This window comes from Panthera onca, chromosome E2 (assembly GCF_046562875.1).
Source record: "Panthera onca isolate mPanOnc1 chromosome E2, mPanOnc1 haplotype 2, whole genome shotgun sequence".
NCBI classification, from domain to species: Eukaryota; Metazoa; Chordata; class Mammalia; order Carnivora; family Felidae; genus Panthera; species Panthera onca.
The window spans coordinates 3,724,660-3,744,804 of NC_138353.1; the positions used below are offsets into that span (position 1 = coordinate 3,724,660).

A 20,145-nucleotide genomic window follows, 5' to 3' on the forward strand; every position below is an offset into this window, starting at 1 on the left:
ACATGGACAGACCTACATACATGCGAACATGTGAACACACACTGAAGCACACACAGACACAGAAACACCTACACACATGAACACACACATACACACACAAGAACCTGTGAACACACGTATGCACACGTGGGCATATGGACACACCTACATCCACAAACACGTGAGCACACATGTGAACACACATGCACACATACGCATACCAAACTTACACAGGCTTCCCCAGAGAACAGAGAAGGAAGGAATGCTCCCCTGACACATTTTATCAGGCCAGAAAAACAAAAATTAACACGAAAACCTGGCAAGAAAACTACAAAGTGGGAAAATCACGGTGAGCTCCGTCGCATGGACTCAGGTATAGGTCCCTAAACAAAATATCCAGAGACAAGGTTCAGCGATCTATAAAATAGGTTAACATGTCATGACAGTGCAGGTATCTTTTTTTTTCAGGAATGCCTGGTGAGTTTCATATCCAAAATCAATACACTTCAAACATTAAAATAAGAAATAGTAAAGCAGGACAATAGCAACAGATGCAAAGCTTTTGATAAAACAGATCACCAATTTATAAAAGGGATAATTTTTACAGGCAAAAGCTTGAAACCTTTGTGCTGTGAAGGAGACTCAGACAACCATGTTCGGTGCTGCCGCTTGTATTCAAGAAGTAACCAGCCAATTAAATAAAGCAAAAAAAAAAAAAAAAAAGTGGTAAACACTAAATGGATAGAATAATGCTGTATTATTAATGGATCACAAAATTGTGTGCATGGACTATTCAAAATCATATAAAGATCCATGATTCTAATTTGAAAAGGATTTATGCAATGTCACTGGACACATCATCAATGTCCAAAAATCAACTGCATTTCTGGGGGGCCCCTGGGGAGCTCAGTTGATTAAACATCCGACTCTTTAGTTTCGGCTCAGGTCATGATCTCACGGTTCGCGGGTTCAAACTCCACATCAGAGTGCAGGGCCTGCTTGGGATTATCTCTCTCTCTCTCTCTCTGCCCTTTCCCTCACTCATGCTTGCTCTCTCACTAAATAAATAACCTTTTAAAAATAAAAATAAAAATCAATTGCATTTCAGATGTCCACTTTGGGGGCCCAGAGAATGGGGAGAGCAGGTTAGGGGCACCAAGTACAAAGGCAGAGGGTCAAACTGCGGGGTCCTCTCCTTTCAGAGCGCTGGCCGCAGGCACATTATTTCAAACTCTGAGGCAGCGAAAGCAGATGACCACCATCTGCATGGGGATGTTTACTGGATGCATCATACAGTGATGTTCCTCTACTAAGATTGTAAGAAATGCAGATAAATGACGAGCACTGGGTGTTCTATGCAAGTGATGAATCACTAAATTCTACTCCTGAAACTGTTATTACACTATATGTTAACTAACTTGGATTTAGATAAAATTTAAAAATAAAATAAAGAAATATGGATAAGTTAAGGTGTTAGGTTAATTCCCAGAGTCCCAAAGAATTGGGAGAGGTTTGAATTACATGCGATAGAGGCACGATTCATCTTATGACATGTCGCTTCATGGCGCGTTTTTACACACTGAAAGTTTGGGCAACCCTGCGTTAAGACTTTATTTTTAGAAAGAGAGCGCGTTGGGGCGCCTGGGTGGCTCAGTCGGTTGGGCATCCGGCTTCAGCTCAGGTCATGATCTCACGGTCCATGAGTTGGAGCCCCGCATCGGGCTCTGTGCTGACAGCTCAGAGCCTGGAGCCTGTTTCAGATTCTGTGTCTCCCTCTCTCTCTCTGCTCCTCCCCTGTTCATGCTCTGTTTCTCTCTGTCTCAAAAATAAATAAAGGTTAAAAAAAAATTAAAAAAAAAAAAAAAAGAAAGAAAGAGAGCGCGCGCAAGGGAGAATGAGAAGGAGACAGAGGCTGACTCTGTGCTCAGCGCGAGTCTGACGCGGGGCTCAATCCTGGGATCAGGACCTGACCCAGAAAGAGTGGCATGCTCAATCGACCTCAGCCACCCAGGAGCCCCAGTATTTTAAAATTAAGGTATGTACTTTTTTTTTTTTTAAGACATAATGCTATTGCCCACGTAATAGACCACAGTATAGTATAAACAGGATTTTTATACCCACTAGAAAACCAAAAAATTCATTCCATTTGCTTTATTGCCATATTCCCTTATTGGTGGTCTGGAATTAATTCCCCAATATCCCCAGGTGTGCCTATAATCCTAGAGCGGGGGCGGCTGCAGCCCAGAGAAGGTGGACATCGCTACTCAGAGGCTCGCTAGCGGGTCCTGCGAGGTGACTGTCCAGGGGCGCAGGACGGTCCTCACTTCCCCGGGGGCGGATGCCGTGACTCCCGTCAAGGACAGACGCGGGCGGCACACTCAGCTCGCCGCTCCGGCCCTACCTGTTCTCTCCGAGTGCCTTTCCGCTGGGCACCACCTCTTCTGATTGGTGCAGGCTGGCGGCGTGCGCGCTGACGTCACCAGGCAGCGGCGTTGCTATAAAAGCGAGGCCGGGCCGCGGAAGTTTCTCTTTCTCAGCTCTCGGAGGCTACGGTGAGGGTGAGTGTGTTGCCCGGCTCTCTGGTCAGGGTGTGGGTAGCAGGGGCGTAAGGACCTTCCGACATGAAATGAGTATGTTAAAGCGGTCGGAGGTGGTTGGACGGGACTGCGGAGCGGTGGCGCTGGGCGAGCCGGCTTTGGCGGCGTCGCGGGCGTTCTCGCGAGCCTGCGGCGGCGTTGTGGGACTGCGCAGGCGCCGTGCGCGGCCCTCATAGGCTCGGGTTTCCGTCCCGCGCAGGCGCACGCGGACATTCGCGGCCAACATGCCGGTGGCCCGGAGCTGGGTTTGCCGCAAAACCTACGTGACCCCTCGGAGGCCCTTCGAGAAATCCCGCCTCGATCAAGAGTTGAAGCTGATCGGTGAGTAGTGTGACCCGGGTTTCTGTTTCCGGGCCAGGTGGGGCTTGGCCGGCGCTTGGGTGAGGCCGCACACGTGCTCATTGCCGCGGGCGTTCTCGCGTGAGCGTCCCGCCTCCCCCCCGGAGGTGGGCATGGTTTGGGGCCTGGCGGGGTTGTCCAGCCTTGCGTTTGCACTTGGCCGGGGGGCCGAGCCCGCTCGCCCAGCAGCCAGACCCCTCTCTTCGCAGGCGAGTATGGGCTCCGCAACAAACGTGAGGTGTGGAGGGTCAAGTTCACCCTGGCCAAGATCCGCAAGGCTGCCCGGGAGCTGCTGACGCTGGACGAGAAGGACCCGCGGCGGCTGTTTGAAGGTGAGGGAGTGTGCGCGAGCCCACAGGAGGGACACTGGGTGCGGGGCGCCGCCGGCCTCCCTCCCGCCTCTGCTCGTACGTTGGTCAAAGGTCTGGGCCGAGCGGGGGGAGCCCACCTCTGGCCCTGAGTGGAAGTCATCCGTGGGAAAAGTGGGTCTGGAGCCAAATCCCCCTTTTCTGTAAGCGTGTGACGCGGGGCTCCCCAAGCATTGCCTGCTTTTATATAAGGTGGTCAGCGGTGTTTTCCAAAAGCCTGAACGGGAAGTCAGCCGGTAGGGTGATGATTTGGGAAGGGAATGCAGATCATTTGGGAACTTTACCACCTTTCCAGAGCAACAGCTGATTTCAATCACCTTATGATTTTCTTGTTTTTCAGGGTTGTAAGATGGCAATAATGTTAAAGTGGCTGGAGTTTTATTTTTCTGAGTTTTTTAGATTTGTTACTTAATCTGCAGGACAGCTTCCTAGGGGTAGCTTATGGTACATTTTACAGGTGATCCTCTCCTAGTGGGTCCAGACAAACTCAGTGATGGGGTGGACTGAGAAGAGTTTCCAGGAAGCTTAGAGAACATGACCAACAGTTGAAACAGTGTCTGAATGTGAAAGAAGTCAGAGTATTTATCCCACAATAGCTTGTGAAAGCTTCTGTCACAAGTGTACAGGTCACTTGTTCTGTGTTAACTCCTAAAGTTGGGCTCCCTGGAAGCTCTCCTCCTGATACTGCCTTTGGCCTGAGCTCGGGGACACTTGGTTTATAGGGGGGGCTGGGAATCATGTTTCGCTTGTTTCTAAATTTTTGATTTCTTTTCCAATCTATAGCTGAGAAGGAAACTGCTTTTACATTTGAGCCTTCACCGTTATGGTTGGGCGGTCAGTCATATTAGAGGTTGAGAAAGCTCTGGAGCTTGTTTAACCATCACCGATAGATCACGTGATCATGAAAATTCAGGAATCCCCTCCCCTGTGGATGCCTGGGTGGGACTTGATCTAAAAGTCTTTGTGGAGCCAGCCAGTTAATTGAGGGCAGAGGGACTTTCTGAAGATCAAGCTACTCCAACCCATGGTCAGATACGCAGTCCTGTGGCTGACCGGGCAGGTGAACCCAGAGTATTTGTGGTTTCCCGTGGCAGAAGTGGACTTTACTGGGGAAGGCAGCCCATAGGTTTGTAGGCATTTAGTAAACGAAGGTGTTTAGCCCGACTGGACAGGAAGGAGCCTGCAGGCTCTCTGCCTATCCCTGGAGGTGTTTGTCACTGGTCCAGCCTGAGGTCTAGCCTTCCCCACTAAAGGCAAGTGACTGGGTGAGAAAGTGTTCTGATTTTTATTAAAAAGGCTTTGACTCTTAAACTAGTTGCAGCCAGCACTTGGCTGGGAGCAGTTTGTGGCTCCATCCCCATGGCAGCTATAAAGAACAGGTATAACATCCATTTTTCAGATCAGAAACTAAGGCATTTTAATGCTTTCTTTGTGCCATTGGGACGAGGAAAGGCCTTTTAATGATAGTGGTTTTATTTTACATAGAAATTTCTAAAGAGATTCTAAAATTGATGTCAAGTTTCTGTTCTCTAGCATGAGGACAAAAAAGGCAAAAAGTATCCTAGCTGGTAGATAATCCCAAACTAGTTTTTGTGTGGGGGCATTTTTTGTATTAATATTTGAATAATGTCTTTTTTTAACCAAGGTATAATTCACAGACTATATGTGGTTTTTAGATGTGTGTCATGATTCGATATTTCTTTGTACCATGAAATGATCACAGTAAGTGATCTAGTTCATTTCTGTCACTATCTGTAGCTTAAAAAAAGTTTTTTTGTAATGAGATCTTTTAAGATGTACTCCATTGGTGCAGCAACTCTTGACTCAGGGTTGTGAATTCTAGCCTCACGTGAGGTGCAGATATTACTTTAGAAATAAAGTCTTAAAGATGTGCTCTCTTGACAACTTTCTCGTCTACAGTGAGTATTGTAACTGGAATGTGGTACTTTTTGACCACATTCACCCACTGCCCCGGTGACTCTGGCAACCACCATAATGTACTCTGAGTCTGCGAATTTGGGGTATTTCTGTTGGTGGTAGCTTTGTGTGGATTCCATGTATAAGTGAGATCATGGCCTTTGTCTCTGATTGACTCCACTTGGCATGGACCTCGGGGTCTGTCCGTGCTGTTGCAGGTGCTAAGATTTCATTCTTTTTAATGGCTGAGTAATCGCCCGCTTTGTGGGTGCCGCATCTTTTACCCATTCAGCTGTCATTCGGTGAACACTTAAAGTTGTTTCCATGTCTTGGCCACTGCAAATAATGCTACAGAGAGCGTGGGGGGAGCTTCCCTTTTCCAGTTAGCGCGTTCGTTTTCTTTGGATAAATATCCAGAAGTGACATTGCTATGTCCTCATAGTTCTGGTTTTGACTTCTGAGGAAACTCCATCCTGTTTTCCAGACTGGCTGCACCAATCTCACATTCTCTTTAAAATTTAACGTTTGTTCATTTTTGAGAGACAGAACATGAGCAGGGAAGGGGCAGAGAGAGGGAGACACAGGATCCAAAACAGGCTTCAGGCTCTGAGCCCAATGCAGGGCTCGAACTCACGAACTGCGAGATCCTGACCTGAGTCAAAGTCAGGTGCTCAACCAACTGAGTCACCCAGGCGCCCCTACACATTCTCACCAACAGTGCATGAGGGGAGGGTTCCCTTTCTTTACATTTTCACGGACTGTTTTTTTGTCTTTGATACTGTTTTTGGCAGGTGTGAGGTGACATCACTGTCGTTTTGATTTGCATTTCCCTTTATCCTGAGAGAGCGCAAGCCAGGGGAGGGGCAGAGAGGGAGAGAACCCCAAGCAGGTTCTGTTATCAGCACGCAGCTGGCTGCAGGGTTCAGTCCCACAAATCGTGAGATCATGACCTAAGCCAAAATCAAGAGTCAGAGGCTGAACCAATTGAGCCACCCAGGCACCCTGGTATCATGGATATTGTAACAATACTTCCAAACCATAGGCATGGAATACCTTTCTATTTTAACGTTTAGGGGTGTTTTTGTTTTTGTTTTTTTGATGGTGGGGGGAGCACAGGATCTGAAGCTGACTCTGCCCTGACAGCAGAGACCAATGTGGGACTCAAATCCATGAGCCATGAGATTATGACCTGAGCCAAAGTCAGATGCTCAGCGAATTGAGCCACCCAGGCACCCTGTTGATGTTTTTGTAAATGGGAAAATATCATATCTTAGGTTGAGCATTTGTTGGAGTGAAGAACAAAGCCATGCTAGGACTTGGGATGTTGGGAAAGGTAGAGTGTGTTTCTCCGTTTTGATCGTCTTTCTCCGTTAGCTGTGCTAGAAAGACTGCAGTTTTCCAGGGGCAAGGGGTCATGATGCCAAGAATCCGGGATAGTACAGAGAGCTTCCTTGAATTGTCTTGCTGTAATTAACGATAAGGTCACTTGACGAGAAGTGAAACTAATCCTTTTTAAGGAAAAGCAAAGTTGGGCTTTTACCCCAGTGTCACGGTGTTAGGCTATGCGCCTGTGTGAGTATGAACCCTGGGGACAGGGTTTGCCTCCGGGATCCCAAGTCCTGGTCGCTGTGGAGTGGTCAGGGGCTATGGGCAAATTGCAAGGCCTCCTGCACCTGGGGGTTACTGGCAGAAGGGCATGACTTCATGCCATTGTTGGCATGAACACACCATAATTTCTCAGCAGGCAACCACAGATAGACTGGTAGAGCATATGACATACTTCTTAAATGTGTGCCCAGTCTGAGGCTTCTAGGGCCTAGAGGCTGAGTGCTGACAGCCCTATATTGTCAGGGAAGGCGGGTGAGCCTCAGATTTGACTGACGAGTAGCGGTTTCTTGACTCCAGCAGGTTAGGTCTTGACCGCTGCGCTTCATTGTGAGAATAATGGGTCAGCAGCCGCAGCACCTAGTCTTTGGGGCGGTGGGGGGTGGTTAAGTCCTCTGGCAGGATTGTCTCATTACTCTCCTGACAGCTCACGGAAGGTTCTGTTCCTTGTTTCAGAGAACAAAGGTGGGTGTGGTCACCTGCCCTCCTTGGTAAGACAGGTAGGTGTTGCGTGGTTGTGAGGATTGTAGGAGCCACACTGTGGCCACTGTGTTGGATCTTACATCAGAGTCATGGGCCCTGCTTCCCACTCACATCCCACCTCCATGCTAGGGAGCTCCCAAGAAGTCTGAAGTGAGCCGGAAGCCTGAATGCGTGCTTCCTTCTTCCCCTCCTACCAGGTAACGCTCTGCTGCGGCGACTCGTGCGCATTGGGGTGCTGGACGAGGGCAAGATGAAGCTGGATTACATCCTGGGCCTCAAGATCGAGGATTTCTTGGAGAGGCGCCTGCAGACCCAGGTCTTCAAGCTGGGCTTGGCCAAATCCATCCACCATGCCCGCGTGCTGATCCGCCAGCGCCATATCAGGTACTGCCTCTGGGCTCCCGGAGTCTCTCTTCCACCCCATCCTCTCCTCTGGTGGTTGCCCTCGCTGAGTTTGCTGTCCTTACCTCCTGTGCAGCCCTCGGAGGTGACGGGTGTGAACATACCTTGAGGGTACAGGTTGACCCAAGCAGAGAGCTCATGGGGTGCTGGGGACAGCCTCATCCTCCCCCTAGCCCAGCGCAAGGGTCACTGCGGCCTGAGCCGTACACCTTGTGAAGGCTTCTGCGGGCGTGCAGGCAGCTGGACAGGTAACCGCTCTGGGTGTGCCCAGCTGGCTTGAGTGGGTTCGTGGGTTCGGCTGTCTGTTGGGCCCCCCACCTGGTGGCCGTCCCGTTCTTGCACGATGTGGACATTAATTTGGTAAGCTCGCCTCAGTCCGTGGTCTGATGCTCAAGTGCCAGGGACTGCGGGGGTCTGGCTGGCTCCAGGTGGCAGCTGTCAGGGCAGAAGCATTCTGTATCTGGGTGCTCTGTTTGCCCTCTGTCGGGTTCCAGAGAACCTGGACAGGTGGCTGCTTCAAGGACTGTGATGCTGCATCTCAGGTACTACACCTGAAGCCCAGTTGAGTTTTAAAAATCAGATCCTGGAATTGCTGCCACGTTGCCTTCTTACTTAGTGGTCACATGTGGGGTTTACTTGTGAACGTTTCCACTTCTGTAAGATGCGAACAGGAAAAACTCTCTCCCGCAATGCTCTGACGCCCTCCTGATCGCACAGGTGCTGTGGGGTCAGTGTGGCTGCAGCACCCACTCTGCCGGCTGCGGAGTCGAAGCAGAGAGTAGGGTCTCATCCTGCTGGGATCCTTTCCCCCCTCCAGGGTCCGAAAGCAGGTGGTGAACATCCCGTCCTTCATTGTCCGCCTGGACTCCCAGAAGCACATCGACTTCTCCCTGCGCTCTCCATACGGGGGCGGCCGCCCTGGTCGCGTGAAGAGGAAGAATGCCAAGAAGGGCCAGGGTGGGGCCGGAGCCGGAGATGACGAGGAGGAGGATTGAGCCCACCCGCCCCACCGCTGGGCTATGGATTGCCTAGTTTTCTAGTCAGATAATAAAACAGAATCAACCCTTTGGAACTGGTGTTTATTGATGGGTCTGTTCTCCTTCCTTCTCTGAACACACAGGCTTCTGTGGTGGGAAAAGGCTCAGGCTTCCTCATCCTAGCAAGTTCACACTTGGAGTATTGCCTCTTGCTTAGAGGGGTCTGGGGAGCCTACCAGCCGGGGTTCCTTGTTGGGGTAGGGGAAGTACACCCCGCTCATGTCTGCTGCTGGGAGCCAGCTGTTTGCATTGGGGTGGGGTGGAGTCCTTTCCCGGCAGAGAAGTAGTGAGTGGGGGTCAGGGGTTAAATGTTGGGGGTGGGTGCAAAGAGCTGAACCTGGGGTCACAGGTGGAGACGAACTACTGTAGTTGGGTTTTGGTAGGAAGCCCTTGAGAAGGTGAACAGACTGACTTCAAAGCTCATTTTGGTGGGGTTGGGAAGTGGGTGAGTCCTAATTAGGGGCCTGTGGGAAAGGACATTTAAGACCCAGCTTCGCAGTGATGGTCCTGGGAGGCTGCCTGGCTGCCACGAAGCCTACAGAAGGTCCTGAGTAGTCCTATCCTAGTGCTGGTTGGTGGGCCCTGCCCTTCCCCCACCACCAGGGTTACCACTTGGTGGTCTTGGCATTTCCATGGGAATCCTTGGAGTCAGGGTCACTTTACAGGAACCCTAAGGTCAGCTGTATGGTGATGGGAATTCCTGGAAGCAGTTTCCACAAGGTCCCAGTAGTCGGGTCCTTGTCCTGCCTCCAGGCTGGGTGGGATCAGGTAGTACCCACCGTGGGCAGCTCCTTTGCCCTCCAGGCTCCCTGCAGGAGACCTCGCAGACCCCTGGAGTGTGGGTCCTGCTTGGGCTAGCGGATGGCCAGAGATGCGTACACACTGGGCTCTGCTGGAGGCTCTGCTTGGGAGGAAGCGGGTCCACTTGTCACCCGCCTGAGGGTCAGGCAGTTGAGCTGGGCATAGGTCACATCCTGAGGGTCTTCAGAGACCAAGCTGTCGATCTGGGCATAAGTCCCATCTTGGGAGTTTTCAGAGACTACAGCCTGGAGCAGAAGGAGAGGAAAGGCATGTGGCTGGAGCAGAAGAAAGCCTGAGGCCTGGGGAGGAGAGGATGCACCCACGGGGGGTCTAAGGTCCTGTTAGACACCGTGAGGGATGGTCTTGAGCCACCCTTGCCCTCCTTCAGTTTGTATCTGGGGGAGGAGGGCTGTTGGGGTCCAAAGTGCCTGCTGCCTGGACACAGCTGGTACGTGGATGGTTGGCCCCTGGAATCTGGTGCTGGGGGAGGGCAAGGCTGGAGGTAGGAATTGAGTGTGGCCGTCAACGTGGATGGACCGGCCCCCACGCCCCCACAGGGGGTTCAGCCCGTTGGCCAGGGTGAATCGCGTGAACAGCCGTGGCTGTGGGTGGGACAGATGGGGAAAGGCTGAACAGAAAGAGGACTGAGGTAAGCTACAGGACCACTTTGTGTAGATTTTAGGAGCTTCCGCCTCTGGGCCTCTACTGGCCCAGGGCCTGGATTTCAGCCCTTTGTGCAGGGCACAGGCAGCCCTAAACTCCAACCTGCCCCCTTGACCTGAGTGTCCCCAACAGCTCGACAGAAGAGACCAAGGACCCTGAGGTTGTAGCCGCCCAGAGAGTGGCGTGCTTCCAGAAGGGAGAGGCTGCGGGCTGCCGGGTGGAGTGTCTGCTAGATTTATCACATGAACAGAGAGGCAGGGGTGCCCTGGTCAGGACCACAGGGAGCCCACCTGGCTGGCCAGCTGTCTGTCCTCTTCAGCCTGTGTGTCTTTCATGACAGCATCTGGTAGGGACAGAAAAAGGCGGTCCCATCTCCTGCCAAGATCCCTTGAGATCTTGTATGGCAGGAGCCCAGAGAAGATCAGTGATGTTACCAGGCCACAAGGTGATCAGATGCTCTCTCACACCCGAGCCCAGGACCCTCTCCCAATCCACAGCCGCCACTGCCCACCCACATTCTCTGGGCCCGCCTCCTCCCCAGGGTGGCCCCGCACTTCGCCTTACACAAGTTCTCATCCTGGGCGGCCGTGGCAGCGGGACCGGAGCTGGGGAGGAGACAGGGCTGTTAGGCGGCAGTAAGGGGGCCACCAGCTGGTGAGAGTGGGGTCTCGGAGAGGTCTTACCTCCCACGCAGGCCTTCATCCTCAGGCGCTGGGATTGTGGCTGCTGCTGCTGCGGGGGGTTGGAAATCAGCCTCTGGCACCCCACCGTAGAACCCTCCCCTGGGCCTGCCTTAAGCTGAGGATCTCAGAACTGGAAAGATTATAATCCCCTCCCATCACCGTATAGAATTCAAAACAAAGACGTTCCAAACAAAAAACAAAACTTGGATGTGTTTTCAAGCATTTCATAAATTTGAGAAGGCAAAAAATTAAAATATTTACACGTATGCTCACATGTACTCCTCTCTCCAGACTTTCTCACTGGGTGATGCTGGAGTTCTACGCTGGCCTTTCCCGTGTCTGGTTTCCCTCTGGCTGGCGCCCTGAGCCACTCTCCATCCACCCACGGGAGAGCCACCACCCCCTGGGGCTGGTCACCCCCGTCCCTTCTCACCCGGCTTCCTGCCTTTGCCCTGACACTGGCGACGGACGAGGAGGACGACGAGGAGGCAGAGCAGCAGGACGAAGGCCCCCGCGGCCCCGATGAGGACGTACAGGTACCGGTTAGGACCTTGGGCAGAGCCACACCATGAAGGAGCCAGTGATGCCATTTAACTGGGCGCCTGCTGTGTGCCAGGCACGTGCTGGGCTCTGGGCATTCACCTCTGACCCTGTCAAGGGTCACGCAGCAGGGGACTGCCGCCCCGCCCCCGCCCCCCCACTCCACAGACAGGAAAGTGAGGCACAGGGAGGCTGATCACGTGTCCCAGGTGGCCCAGAGTGGAGGCGGCAGGGCTGGGACTGAAACCCGGGCTGTGGGTTTCCTAATGGGATTTTGGGTTTTTTCCATGCTGTCCCCTTACCCCTCCCCCACTGGCAGAACACCAGAGTGGAGACCTGTTCACCAAACCCAATCTCCGCCCCGCCCAAGCCCAGATCTGTCTCCCACTGTGCACAGGCCCAACACCCCTTGGGGGCCTTTGTGGATGTGCCGTGTGTGTGTGTGTGTGTGTGTGTGTGTGTGGACATGCATCTACAAGGGCAGGAGGGAGGGCTCTCCCCTTCCAGAGCTCTAAAAGGGGCCATGCTGAGGGCGTTCACCAGAATCTCTCAGTGGGCCTGAGGGAGGCGACAGGAGGCCTGTTGTGCTGACAGTTAGCCATGGGTCTCGGAGAGGGACGGACTTGTCCAGTATCCCACAGCGGGGGAGAAGCAGATCTGGGCCTGAACCTGATTTCCAACCCTTGCTCTCTCCCTGACTGCACAGCAACTCTCGGGCTGAGCCCCCATTGCCGTCTGTGGGGGTGAACTCAGACACCTCCTGTGTGTGCCCACGCCCCCCACCCTGCCGCACCCCACACACGGTGCAGCCACCTTCTTGCCCTTTGCAATCAGAGGACTTGCCTCGGTGAGAAGGAGCTTCTCAGGCCATAATCTCAGGAAGAGACTGAGGCAAGCCTAGACTGAGCTCCTCCCACCCGCATCTCCCAACAGAGACTCCACTTACCCCTCCATGGGGTGACTGGTGCATCCTCAGAGCCTCCTGGGGACCAGGAAAGAGAGGTAAGGAGGGGTGCTCTATGCTCCCCACTTCAGGGTGCTGGTCCCTCAGGTGGGAGCCCACCTTTCCCTCCTCCATCTGGCCCAGACTCAGAGCCCCCCGGAGCCCCGTGGTCACCCCTGACACGAGCCATGCCAGAGATGGTGATCTTGGTCCCCCCAGGGATCCACGCCTCTGCTAGTCCCCCACTCTCGTGTTGGTGTCTCTGGGTGAGGAGCTCTTAGGACTGGAGACTGGAGGAGGATGGGGGTGGTCAGCCTCTGGCCTCACCTCCCTCCTTTCTGTCAGGACCTCAGCAGGCAGGGTAGGAGGCAGGGATGGGGGTTGCCCTGACCATCCCTCTGAGAGCTGAGGTTCCTGTCTGCTGCTCCCCTCCTTCTGTGACCCCCTCACTCCCGTCCCAGCCTAGCATTTCCCCGTTGACAGGTCCCTGACCACGACGACACACAGGGGACAGGACTGGGGCCCCTCACCTGAGACCAGCAGCTCCAGGGGGTCACTGGGGTGTGACAACAGGTAGGGAGAGGTGCTGGATGAGGCGTAGCACCTGTAGGTCCCCTCATGGTCTGAGGTCACAGGACTCCTGTTGAAGTTGACCTGATAAGGTGCAGTTGTGTCCTGCAGACGAATGTGCTGGGGAGGAGCAGGTGACCCCTCCTTGGACAGGTAGAAGGTGTCGAGCCAGATTTCCGAGCGACACTGCAGGGTCACATTCTCTCCCCAGGACACTGAGGGCCCCGGCTGGGCCGAGAGGGATGGTTTCCTGTATAGGCCTGCGGGAGGAAAATTCATGACCTGTATAGATCTGCTTCCCCCTTCACACACCCTTGACCCTGAGCTGGGTGATGACTGTCCTTTCTGCTGGGACTCTGTGTGCCCCGTCTCAGTTCCTCTTGTCTCTCTGATGGGTGTCCTTTGTTTCCTTGGCCTTCACTGTCCCTTTCTCTGTCCCTGTTCCTAGACTCCATCTCAGCCTCTGCTCCTTATCCTCTACCTGGACCCTATCACCCCTCGCGGTGACCATGGCCCCAACACCCTGAGCAGACAGAAATATGGGGAGTGGGTCTCTCACCTGTGATGAAGATGTCCAAGGGGACACTGGGGGCCGACCACGTGGAGGAGAGGTTGTGTCCACCATAGCATCTGTACCGGCCCCCGTGGGTGATGCTCACAAGGCTGAGGGGGAAGTTAGGGCTGGGCTGCCCATCTAAACGCACGGGAGGTGTGAGCCCCTCATCCTTCATCAGAGCGAATGTGTCAAATCCGGCTTCTGAATGACACTGGAGGGTCAGGTTGTCTCCAGCCTGCACCAGCGAGCCCGGCTGGGCTGAGAGGGTGGGCTCCCTGTAGGCGCCTAGACGGGAGGGGACAGAGGCACCAGGGGATGCACACCCCACGTTGGCCCCAGGGCCTGAGGCGAGGCTCTCATGAGCACCCCCCTCCACCATAGCTTCCATCTGTCGTCTGACTTCAGGAGGCCAGTGCCCCACCCACTTTCTATCACCCCCAGGGCTCCACTGGGCACGCGGCTTAGGTCAGTCATTTGGGCCCAGGAAGTAGGTGGGGCAGGGCAGGGCAGGGGCCCCTCACCTGTGACCTGAAGGTGCAGAGGGTCACTGGGGAGTGACCACGCATACGGGTAGGAAGCTGGAGAAACGTAGCACCTGTAGGTCCCCCCATGGGAGATGCTCACGGGGCCCACAGGGAACAGTGCCTGCCTCTTCTCACGAGGGAACTTCAATTCCAGGGGTCGGGGCGCGTCAGCTCCCCCCTCCTTCAGCAGACGGAAGGTTTGCCATGGGTACTGTGAGCTACAGGAGAGGGACACGTTCCCTCCTGAGGCCACCACGGGGCCTGGGATGGCTGAGAGGGAGGGTGGGTTGTACACTCCTGAGGGAGAAGGAGGGGCAGTGTTAAAGGGGCCAGCGCCCCACGTACCCCAGCGTGGACAGTGAGCGAGAGTCCCCTGAGGCCACACTCTGTTCCCTTCCACCTGGAGGAGGGGCCCCAGGGGAGGGGCCAGCTTCTGCCTTACCTGTCACCACCAGGGGCAGGAGGTCACTCCGCTGTGACCAGCCGTTCCTGCTGTGATATTGACACTGGTATCGCCCTGCATTGTGCAGACTCATGAATCCAAGGGAGAAACTGGCCTTGTTGCTGGAATCCTGTGAGATCTCCATGGACGTGGGTTCAGAGACCCTCTCTTTATACAGATAGTAGACATCAGCCTGGAGAGATGCCTGACACCAGATGGTCACACGGGTCCCACTGGTGACATTGGGGCTGGGGTCAGCCCTGATGGAGGGTTTGGGAAGGTACCCTGGAAAGGAGTCAGATGGGGAATTGCAAGGGTGCCCTTCTCCCCTGTTTCCCACCTGTCACGCCAAGGCCCCTCCCGGACTGGTCACCATCAGCCCAGACCCTCTGTGCCCCCCAGCTGCCCAGCGGGTTGGTGGGTGGAAACAGGAGGTCTGGGGAGCACTCACCTGCCTGTACCTGGTCCCATGGACCCCGACACAGCCCTGGAAGAGAGTTCCCTGTGAGAGTGTCCCCCCACCCGCATGTAGCTGTTCCAGGCCCAGTCAGGTCCAATGACCACGGGGGTCACTCTCTTGCCCCCAGAAGTCCTGCCCCCAACATGCCTCCCAAGTCCTGAGGTCTCTCAGGGCCCAGGGCCTGGGGGCAGGGCGGGAGCCACCCATCCCTCCTCTTGTCCAGAAAGCTCACCGAGACACAGAAGGGCGGTGAGAGTCTGGGTCCTGACGCTGCCTCCCATGGTCCCAGCGGTGCACACAGCTTAAAAGTCCTCAGAGTCCACAGGACAGACACATGCACAGGGTGTGACATGGCCCAGGCTCTGTGGTCCCCATCATGGGTTCCTCACGAGAGGCCTTACAGGAAGGGGAACACCCCCTCCGGGGCCTTGCTCTGCTCTTCCTGAAGGATGCCCGACAGCAGAGGCCCTGCGACCTTTCAGACCAGATGTGAGTCTCACCAGACCCCACGCGACCCTGCCGCTCTGCCTGTTCCCCGCCAAGCCCAAGTCCAGAGAGTGACTCTGGTCCCGGAAGCCAAGGTCGGGGAGGGTGGGCCGAACCTGGGAGCCGGCCCAATTTCAGTTCCAGTTGTGCCTGTGCCTCTTACAGAGAGAGGTTGTGTGATCTGGGTGAGACACTTCCCTTTCCTGAGTTTCGTAAATGCAAATTTTCTTCCTTCCTTCCACCACCCTGTCTGTGAATCATTCAGTGTTTACTGAGTAGTTACCATGTCCAGTCATGGCACCAGGCATTGGAGAATCATTGATGAGGCTGACAGAGTCCTTCCTTCCCTGGACTCATGGGGCTCTGATTAGTGACAACAGACAATACAAATATTTAGGTAGGAAAGAAACAATTCTGTTTTCGGTCTTACAGGACTGTTCCAGGTTGGAACTAAAAAGAAAACAGAGTGGAGGTGGGGGTGGGGCCGCTTGGGTGACTCAGTAGGTTGGGCGTCCAACTTCGGCTCAGGTCACTATCTCACAGTTCGTGAGTTTGAGCCCCTCGTTGGGCTCTGTGCTGACAGCTTGGAGCCTGGAACGTGCTTTGGATTTTGTGTCTCCCTCTCTCTCTGCCCCTCTCCCACTTGTGCTCTGTCTTTCTCTCTCCCTCAAAAATAAATAAACATTAAATAAAGAAAAAAGGAAAAACAGGGAACCATGAGATTCGATAACAGGTAGATGTCATACAACCTGTGGTCCCTCTGGGGTATGGAGGGACAGAAGGCAGGAACCAGGGGTAGCAGAAATGGGAGTGAAGGGCATCCTCGACTAGAAAGATCTTGAGCTGTTCTCAGAATTGAGAGCAATCAGGAGGAGGCCAGGGCCTTGTCACACAGGAGTCTGATAATCACGCCAGCCTTAGAGATTTCATCTTTAAAGCAGTGGGAAGATTTTAGCCAGCAGACAGTATGAACGGGTTTCTGTTTGGAAAAGACACTGTAGGAAATATAATGTGGGAGGGCTCTGTTGGTAATTAGTTGTATTGATAATCAGTAGTGAAACCCCAGCACTCATCTGGCTGTGAGATCCCGTATTGATCAGTATTTTAAGTTGTTGATGGGGTTTTTTCATTGAAGCCTTACAGGAACCTACGACACAAAACACATTTAGAGTTGAGTGAAACGAGCCAGGGTGGCCTCCCAGTCTGGCAGGTGGGAGAGGAGCTGGCCAGGTTCAGACTGGCTGATGGGACAGCCAGACAAAGGCACAGAATCGTTAAGTAGCTCGGTTTGTGTGCACTCGGGGAGGTGTTCGGTTTGGAGGGTGGGTTTTCTTTGTGGGGCTGGTGGGTTTAGCTCCGGCCAGACGGTCACAGCCTTGCAGATGAGATGGTGCAACATAGAGCTTCGTAAAGGAGAGGGTGGGAGCGTTTGGAGCCTCACACGGGACCGGACCAGGCAAGGTGATTGGAAGGGTCCCTTGGAGATGGTGGGAGGGAGGAACAGGGGAAGGGGGGCCTGGTGGGAGGAGCAGGAGGGAGGCCGGCGTGGTGATGCACACACGCTTCTTGAGTCTTGCGATGGGTTGGCCGTTGTTAAGAGGGTCTCGAGCGGTGTGGTGGTGTGTATCCGGTGACTGGACGTGAGCGCAAGAGCACGGTGGCGAAGGCTCTTCGCCTTCTGTCTTGTGCCTGGAGGAGCCAGTGGGGCTGCCCCAGGAGGATGACCCAGGGAGAGGAGGGTGTCGGGAGGTCATCGAAGACAGATGGTCATTTCTCCCAGGGTAGCACAGCCCTTCCTCCTGCCCTGGTATTGTGGATTTTCTTTACCCCCAACACTTCCCTTCACTGACTTCCTTGTTCCTGTAAGTCATCACCATCTTCTTTTCACCACCTCCCTTCAGAACATCTGAGTCCTTTCTGCTGCCTCAGGGCCCCGTCCCCTCCATGGGATAGCCTCTCTGTCCCATACTGTGTGTCCCTCCTGCAGGCACTGGGTAAGAGCAGGCGCTGGAGGCAATTCAGAGATTTAATTGAAGCTGAAACACTGTCAGTCTTCAGCACATACTTCCCCTTCCTGAGTCTTCTGTTCCTCATGGTGATGAGATAGGGGCCTCTCCCCTCAGGAGTGCTGTGATGCCTGAGACACACAGGGGCGATTTCATGTGTGGCTTGTCGGCATTCAGGTGACTGCAGTGTCAGAGTTCATATCGTGGGGCCACTTGAAGGCCACACTCCAAACACATCGAAATGCTAGATAAAGGTTTGTAAGATGTGTAGCCACAGTGAAAACAAATCAGAGCCAGAAATGCAGCGTGAATCCCTAGACGTAAGCAGAGACCAGCGCTGAGTGGGCTTGGTGATGCATCTCAGGGACGGGCCCCAGGACCTGGTTTGCCGTGTCCACGTGGTGACAGGTGGCAAAGCCCCAAAGGAGATACGGGTTCCTGGTGTGAGGCCAGGAGCTCTGAGCCTGCTGCCTGTCTGAATGGGGGCTGCAGTACCCCCACTCACTGATCAGAGGTCATGCCCAGACACGACAGGACGGGCAGGTACCAATGTATACCCACATGTAGCACGAGCTCAGTTTTGAGTGATCCGCGCACCTGCTGGAACCCTAAGCAGAACACTGAGTTTGGAACACCTCCAGATCATAAGTCTGAAGCAGTTGCAGGCTGGTCGCTTGTTGAGGCCTTCACAATGCAGGAAAATGGGGGTGATAACTGCTATGAAGGGGTCAGCTCAGTGGCAAAATGACCGAGTGTACACAATCAACTGTGCCATGAAAAATAGAGCACAGACCCGGTCAGTGAGGGAATTCCCAACCAAGGCAAGGGAGAGAACTTGAAAACTGGAAGGAGACTTAAAACTAAGCATGCTTTAGGTCCTCAGAGGAAGATGAGACATGCGTGATATAAGAAGAGTTGTTCAGTGGAAACAAAGAGGTGCTCCCTAAGGAAATTTCATAGGTCAAAACTCATTAATTGAATGAAGGAACTCAAAAGATCTATTCTCTAACGGATAGAAGATAGCTGATCAGAAAATTGGGGAACTGGGAAACAGAACTCAGGAGGTATTCCAGAATGCAGTGGAACATCATAAAAATAGAAACCCAAAGGATAAGATCTGAGACATGGAGAACAGAATAACCAGGTCCCAAGACACATCTGTCCTTCGTTTTAGGAGGAAACAAGAGAATGATGAAGTGGCGGTAAGCAGGTGTCATTTTGGAAGTGAAACCAGAGAAGTGGGCAGCACGGGCTGTCAAAGCTGAACTGTGACTGGGAGCTACATCCTCGAAAGCATGTCACACTGTCAGTACCCAAGCAGGGTGATAACCTGCTCAAACAAACATCCACCTTGCCCAGAAGATTGTGTCAGAACCCAGTGCCTCCTGATGTAAAATTCAAAGAAACAGGCAAGTCTCAGTAACACTCAAAGGAAAAAATAATCAACAGACACCAACCTTGAGCTGACCAACCATCAAAAGCCAGTTTTATAATCAAGCTTCATGAAATAAGGGCAAACACTTGTACAATAAATGGAAAAAATAGACTTCTCTCAGCATAGGAATTATAAGGGGGAAAGAGGAAATTTTAGAACAAAATTAAGTGACTGAAACAATCCATTGTGTCTAGTGGCAGGATGATGACAGAGGCAGGGGTCCGTGAACTTGAAGACAGAACAAGGGAAGTGCAATCTGAACAGTAGAGGAAAAAAAGATATAAAAAATGAATACGGGGTGCCTGAGTGGCTCAGTCCGTTGAGCGTCCAAGTCTTGATTTCAGCTCAGGTCATGATACTAGGGTCATGGGATCAAGCCCTGAGTCGGACTCTGTGCCGAGTGTGAAGCCTACTTGGAATTTCTCTCTCTTTCTGCCTCTCTCTCCCGCTTGCACTCTCTCTCGCTAATGTTTATTTGTTTTTGACAGAGAGAGAGAGACAGACACAGACAGACAGAGCATGAGTGGGGGAGGGGCAGAGAGAGACAGAGACGCAGAACCCGAAGCAGGCTCCAGGCTCCAGGCTCCGAGCTGTCAGCACAGAGCCCGACAACAGGGCTCGAACTCACGGACCATGAGATCATGACCTGAGCTGAAGTCGGATGCTCAGCCGACTGAGCCGCCCAGGCGCCACTCTCTCTCTCTCTAAAATAATTTTTTTTTTAATTTGTGGGGCGCCTGGGTGGTTCAGTGGGTTAAGCGCCTGACTCTTGATATCGGCTCAGGTGGTGGTCTTGCTGCTGTGGGACGAAGCCAAGTCAGACCCCACTCTTAGCTTAGCCTGCTTGGGATTCTCTCTCTCTCCCTCTGTCTCTCCCCTCCCCCACTTTCTCGTGTTCTCTTCCTCAAAATAAACAAAATAAAAATCTATCAAAAAAGATTTTTCTTTAAAAAATAAAGGTAAAAAATTAAAATTGAACACAGATTCAGGGATTTGTGAGTCAATGTATATAGTCAATCTTCCAGCAAAAGGAGAATGATACTAATGAAGAAAAAAAGTTTGAAGAAATAAATAGGTGTCCATTTTACAGATTTGTTGAAAGTCATACATTGACATGTACAATGTCCAAGATGATCAGCAAATGCAAAATAGGATGAGCTTTAAGAACCGTGCCCATGCACATCATAATCATAATTCAACTAGTCAAAACCAAAAAAAAAAAAAAAAAAAAAAGAGAGAGAAAGAAAGAGAGATGCCATTTTACATAAAGAGGGAAAACAATTAGAATGATTACAGATTTCATATCAGA

The 20,145-nt window shown here is 52.9% G+C and overlaps 2 protein-coding genes across 5 annotated transcripts; one reads left to right on the top strand and one right to left on the bottom strand.

Annotated features, from left to right (window-relative positions):
• Positions 1-2,431: 2,431 nt before the first annotated feature.
• On the top strand, positions 2,432-8,762 carry RPS9 (ribosomal protein S9). The gene is made up of 5 exons (XM_060652686.2): positions 2,432-2,537; positions 2,776-2,897; positions 3,125-3,247; positions 7,486-7,672; positions 8,508-8,762. The coding sequence occupies exons 2-5, from the start codon at positions 2,801-2,803 to the stop codon at positions 8,683-8,685; spliced, it is 585 nt and encodes a 194-aa protein (XP_060508669.1). The 5' UTR covers positions 2,432-2,537; positions 2,776-2,800; the 3' UTR covers positions 8,686-8,762.
• Positions 8,756-15,566, bottom strand: LOC132691160 (leukocyte immunoglobulin-like receptor subfamily B member 3). Of its 4 annotated transcripts, none has more exons than XM_078439342.2 (12): positions 15,142-15,566; positions 14,901-14,936; positions 14,450-14,734; positions 14,005-14,304; positions 13,487-13,768; positions 12,888-13,187; positions 12,361-12,396; positions 11,308-11,424; positions 10,875-10,920; positions 10,756-10,796; positions 10,482-10,534; positions 8,756-9,773 (listed from the first exon to the last, which is right to left on the bottom strand). In XM_078439342.2, the coding sequence occupies exons 1-12, from the start codon at positions 15,188-15,190 to the stop codon at positions 9,582-9,584; spliced, it is 1,737 nt and encodes a 578-aa protein (XP_078295468.2). In that variant the 5' UTR covers positions 15,191-15,566; the 3' UTR covers positions 8,756-9,581. The 4 variants fall into 4 exon arrangements, with proteins under 4 accessions (XP_078295468.2, XP_078295467.2, XP_078295469.2 ...); XM_078439341.2 differs by having other exon boundaries at positions 10,875-10,923; XM_078439343.2 differs by lacking the exon at positions 14,901-14,936 and having other exon boundaries at positions 10,875-10,923.
• Positions 15,567-20,145: the final 4,579 nt, after the last annotated feature.